At 33.0% G+C, this 5,826-nt stretch overlaps 1 protein-coding gene across 1 annotated transcript; it reads left to right on the top strand.

Annotated features, from left to right (window-relative positions):
* Positions 1-839: 839 nt before the first annotated feature.
* LOC143543635 (oxoglutarate-dependent flavonoid 7-O-demethylase 1-like) lies at positions 840-4,769 on the top strand. Its single transcript, XM_077035909.1, has 4 exons — positions 840-1,131; positions 1,481-1,728; positions 2,084-2,408; positions 4,287-4,769. Exons 1-4 carry the CDS (start codon positions 895-897, stop codon positions 4,545-4,547), a joined length of 1,071 nt encoding a protein of 356 aa, XP_076892024.1. The 5' UTR covers positions 840-894; the 3' UTR covers positions 4,548-4,769.
* Positions 4,770-5,826: the final 1,057 nt, after the last annotated feature.

Genomic DNA, 5,826 nt, shown 5'->3' on the forward strand with positions numbered 1-5,826 from the left:
TATAGCATATAATTAAACATGGTTATCAATCATAAAAAAGGATGTAAATGCTATACAACGGTTTTCAAATTAATGAAGAGTAGAGATATTGGAGTAAATCTCGGAAACAAAAATAAGGAATAGAAAAATTGAAAGGTTTAAGAAACCCCCATTTTGACTCGTAAATAGTAGATGGTTTATGCAATCAGATGGTTTTAAACTACTGCCCATTTTGACGCGTAAATAGTACATGAGTTTATGCAATCAGATGTTTTTAAACTAAAATACTGCCCATTTTAACACGTAAATTGTACATGAGTTTATGTAACCAGATGGTTTTGAACTACCATACTGCCCATTTTGACGCGCAAATAGTAGGTGTGTTTTAATCAGATGGTTTTGAACTACCATACTTCTAACCCGGTTCTATAAGACAGTAACATTATATAACCTGTTCTTTCAGAAAACACGGGACAAACATTTCTATTTTTTAGTAGTGTAAATGTCCTTTTTACTAATTTAGGCTATCCAAATTGAATACCCTATATTGAACCTTTGTACTCATTGCTGAACGTGGATGGTCAGATTAATTAGAAAATGTAAGCTTTTGTGGACAAAAGCAAATGGCGTGAATGAAAATTTGAAAATATATGCATTTTATTGAAATCCGGCAATGAGTTAACTTTTAATTTTAAAGTTCTCATAAAAATAATTAATTTTTCATAACGTGACAGATTGAGCATGTCCCATGCAACTATTCTCACATGTGAAATGTGGTTACATTATATTCATTCAGGATTATTTTTTTCTATATAAAGCACAATCAAAAGAGACATTTTTTATAGGTTGTGGAACAAACCATAATTTGTCCTTTCACAAGATTCTCATTTGTAGCACACGTACACATATTCTGAAATGGTTTTTTCACAAAGACATGAAAATGTTCAAGAGCTTGCAAAAGAACTCAAACTGGAGGTGCCTCACTGCTACATTCAAGATCATCGAGAACCCACCGTTGTCTCTAACAGCTCTTCGCCTTTGTTTTCTATCCCACTCGTTGACATGAATGATATCAACAAGATACTAGAATCCAATGATAAGGATCAATTGAAAAACCTATGTACTATATGCCAAGAATGGGGAATCTTTCAGGTTAGGTATCTTTATGCATCTAATCTAAGTAATTAACCCATTGTTTTTAGTATTTCTTATTTTTTGAAAGTTTATGGACTTTTAGACAGTTAGCTTCCCATGCAATTGCAAGTCTAGGCAATTGTTTTGGGCGTTGGTTCGCTTGTGTGATAAGCTAACTCAATGGAGTTCGCATACCCCTAGATGAACTTGCCGAGTTCGTTTCCAGGGGTAGTTCAACTTAAAAGTACAAATAATTAGGCATTAGCGCCGAATACTAATAAAAAAAATTCAAAATTTAAGCTCAATCTATGTATTACTTCTAAATCATACATGACAATATATTGATCAAATTACTAACTACATGTAGTTGGTGAACCATGGAGTTGACAAAATGTTGGTGAAGAAAATGAAAGAAGAGGTGGTAAATTTTTTCAACATGCCAGTGGAACAGAAGCTCAAGTACAAGCTGGTGCCAGGTGACTATCAAGGGTACGGTCAAACCCCAGTCCATTCTCAACATCAGAAAATTGACTGGGCTGATCGCTTCTATATGATCACTAATCCTGTTCACAGAAGAAAATCTAACCTACTTCCAGAGTTCCCAACAACACTAAGGTCTTTCTGTTATTCTTGTACATACACGAATATATAACGCTAGTCTTGAAACGTCGTACCCTTGGGTAAGGGTGCGGTGGTTATGAATAACCGGTGTAAAATTATTAGTGAATAATTTTATCTGTGTATTAAATAACTGAAAACACAAACTTTTTATATAAAGAGATTTCAATGAAACAAGATAATGACACAATTAATTAGCTAAATATAAAGTTAACCAACTAATTATAATATAATATAACAAATAACTATAATCTAATATAGCTAATACATGGATTAACATAATAATAATTATTATTATTATTATTATTATTATTATTATTATTATTATTTGTGATTTATCGAATATCAACAGAGATACCATGGAAAACTACTTGCAAGAACTGCAAAAACTTGCCATGATTTTGTTTGGTTTAATCGGACAAGCAGTCGATATAGATAACCAAGAGATGATGGACGTCTTTGATGACGGTATGCAATCGATAAGGATGACTTACTATCCTCCTTGTCCCCAACCGGAGCGAGTTATTGGCCTGACCCCGCACTCTGATGCCGCTGGAATTACCATTCTTCTCCAGGTTAATGAGGTTGAAGGTTTGCAAGTTAAGAAACATGGCGTCTGGATACCTGTGAATTTTCATCCAGATGCTTTTGTCATAAATGTTGGAGACATTCTTGAGGTTAGACCTTTCTTTACCTCTACTATTTTAAATTCAAGAAAACGACGCAGTAGTTTCTAGATAGGGCCTGCAAAATGATTTGATTAAAAGGAATGCATAAATTATCATTATATGCAATTTTAAAACGTGGGAATTATCAATCCATCGCGTAAGAAAGAGGCCATCCGTAGTTCCATACCCGTTCGACGTGGTAGAAAGAGAAATTGTCAGTGTTGACCCAGAAATTCTTTCATGGTACGGTTTCGCTAAATTCCGGGTACTAAGATATCTATCAACTTGTTACATACTTTTTGGGTTCAGTCTGTTCAGTTCATGTCAGGTCGGGTTGATTAGACTATTTTAAAAACTCGAAACCTAGCATAATTCAAATTCAATACCCTGACCAATATTTCCATGATTGTGGCTACTCAAAAAAGTTTAGCTTCTAATTTTAAAATGATTCTTTTGACAATTAATGTATTTATTTGGTTATTTGTTTCTTTTCTCTCTTTTTTGTTTCTCATAGAGTCATATTAAAAGTAATAAGAAAGAGAGTATTTTTCAAATTAATATGTAAAACATAGGTAAATAATATTAAACTTCGTACGAAATCATAAACTAATTCAAAATTTCAAATATTTATAAAATCATAATATTATTAACAATTGCAATATTTTGTAATCTAAATAATCATTCAAAGAAAAGGAGCAATAGCAGTGACAGCTGTCGCTGTCAGCACTAAAGACCATATTAATTGGTCGCCGCTATTATATTTAGTGGTCACATGTTGCCGTTAATGCTTACACCAAAGATATTTCTTAATTTTCCTAATAACTTTTCTAAGACGAATTTCAGATTTCTTACTGAACAAAACCAAAAAGAACATGTTAGTCGCCGCTATTATATTTAGTGGTGACATGTTGTCGTTAATGCTTATGGCAAAGATATTTCTTAATTTTCCTAATAACTTTTCTAAGACGAATTTTCAGATTTCTTACTGAACAAAACAAAAAAAAAAAGTATTAAGATATTTCGAAATTTTGGATTTGAAAAAAAAAAAGAACTAGGTATTAAAAAACATGAAAAAAGTTAACCAAAACCCCAAGAAAAGGAAGTTAAAAAAAATAGGATTAACCACTACATGCATCACATGTCATTTTTTATTTTTATATTAGATTAATTATTTTATAGGGGTTGTTCAGAATTAAATAATACTTAATAATATAAAAATAAACATATACTAAAGATTGTTTTCTTTCATGTTTGTCCAAAACTCAAACGGTTTCTCTTTGAAAATTTGTCATGAATATGAAAATAGATTTGTTTAAAAAGCTCATGCTTCGAGACTCGCTTGAAATTGACTTTTTGTAAACAAGTCCAAGCCTGAGCCAAAATAAGTAGGTGATTAGCGTCTCGCTTATTTCCTTTTGAAAACTAAATGAGCAAATCGAGCCTTTTACTAGCCTTAACTCATTAAGATAAACAAGCCGAGCGCAGCCGAACGAGTTGGTTCGTTTATCTTTGACCTTGAGCCCAATCTTCAAACGGCAATTCTAAGAATCCTCAAATAGTTGTTCGGTGCAACCTCAAACGGCCTTTAAAAACAGTGTGAGATTAGATTGTAATTTGTAAGTGGCGTGTGTATGTGAGGCCTCATACGAAAATGTGTAAGCTTTAATTTCATCCAAGTCAAAAGCACTTATCTGCCATCTCCACTTTGGTGGGATGGTAAAGGCTTTGGCCTTTGGGTGAGAGGTCCAGGAAAAAAAAAGCACTTATCTTTTCTACCTGTTTGTATTCATTATTCTCATGTAAATGTTTATGCATGTATTCCCATGTATGCTTGCTAGTACTAGATCGAAGTGGTAGTATATATAATTTATTTAATGAGGGTTGCAGATAATGAGCAATGGCGTCTACAACAGCATCGAGCATAGGGCGACAGTTAATTCAGAGAAAGAGAGGATTTCATTAGCCATGTTCTTCAACCCAAAGCTCGAAGCAGATGTTGGTCCTGCAAAGAGTCTCCTAACAAACACAGGAAACCCACCCTTGTATAAGACACTTGTAATGGAACAGTACCTCAAAGACTTCTTCTCGCGCAAGCTCAACGGGAAGGCATTTCTAGAGAAAATGAAGATTAAAAATGGTGAAACTTGATCGAGTATTCCAGCCCTTTGTTGGTTTTATAGTTGAAACAAATTCAAATAGTAAATGTTGGAGTTAGTCGCTTAGTAGGCTGCTATACATGTTTGTTTGATCATATATTTCTTTTTCTATGTGATTATGTGATGCTTATATTTAAGCAATAGAGGAGTATCAATAAATTTAGTAACAATTGAAGATAATTAACCATCGGATATTTGTTTCTCATACAATGAAATTTGTTATTAAACTTGATCTTATCTCTTTTATTATTAAATCTAGAAAGATTACAAACAACTCTATTACCCACAAGCTCAGGTTTTATAAAGTTACAATATTTGAAAACCTAATTAGATTGGTATTAAGAGTGTTGTATAAACAGAATTAACGTACCCATAAATGATGCGTGATTGAATACCGTGATGACGAATTGAATATTATAACTTGGATTAATCTTGGAATCGTGATGGCACTATCAGATTAAACTATTTGAGAGTACAATCAATGCTTTTTCGGATTAATTAGACCAGGATCTACTTAAAAACCAGAAATATGATAATGATTGTTGTGAGTCAAACTTGTACCGTATGTGCGATCCCTGAACCTTGACCTGAAATACAGTTTTTCAAATCAGTTTATTAACTTATTATAACTGGATTTTTAATCCCACGTGACGTGGATAGGCCAAGATCCAACAAGTGGATCTTATTTTGTTTAACCGGATGGACTACTCCAAGCCCATATAATACATTAGAACTAAGAAGTCCACTTCATATGGTTAATAAAATAACCAGCCAATTAATATATGGCCCAACGTTACAAGTTTAATAATTGAACAGTTGAACCGACAAAAACCGAAACATATTATTAGAATTAAATGAGCTGCACTCTCGGATCTCCTAACTCGTTCATAACTAATAATATTTTTTAAATCAACAAATTAATTCAATAGCACCAAAGTCATGTTGATAACACTAAAATTACCAACAAAGAGTCCCTATCACATAGGACTACCAATTAAATAGGAAATGATATAATTGTACCCAAGACTAGGGCTGTTCACGAGCCGAGTGGAATCGAGCGAAGAATTGCTCGGTTCTTGGCCCGTTTACATCCGAACCTAATAGCTGAAATTCGAACCGAGCGAAAACCGAAACGGGCCAAAATCGAATCGAGCATTTTTCGATCGAACATCGAGTGATTTTCGAAAATTATTTATTTCTTTTTCACTTTAAAATTTTCAATAAGAAACAAATTTAAAGGTTGTAAATAATATATTTTATTAATAAATTAG

This window comes from Bidens hawaiensis, unplaced genomic scaffold (assembly GCF_021521415.1).
Source record: "Bidens hawaiensis isolate Kalapana, Puna unplaced genomic scaffold, B.hawaiensis_p1.1 tig00013241_1, whole genome shotgun sequence".
Taxonomy (NCBI): Eukaryota; Viridiplantae; Streptophyta; class Magnoliopsida; order Asterales; family Asteraceae; genus Bidens; species Bidens hawaiensis.

Bases quoted from the DNA above. Each gene is read 5' to 3' on its own strand.
- LOC143543635 (XM_077035909.1), top strand. From the start codon at position 895: ATGGTTTTTTCACAAAGACATGAAAATGTTCAAGAGCTTGCAAAAGAA. The intron at 1,132-1,480 runs GTTAGGTATCTT...AACTACATGTAG, and splicing joins AAGAATGGGGAATCTTTCAG to TTGGTGAACCATGGAGTTGA. The intron at 2,409-4,286 runs GTTAGACCTTTC...TGAGGGTTGCAG, and splicing joins ATGTTGGAGACATTCTTGAG to ATAATGAGCAATGGCGTCTA.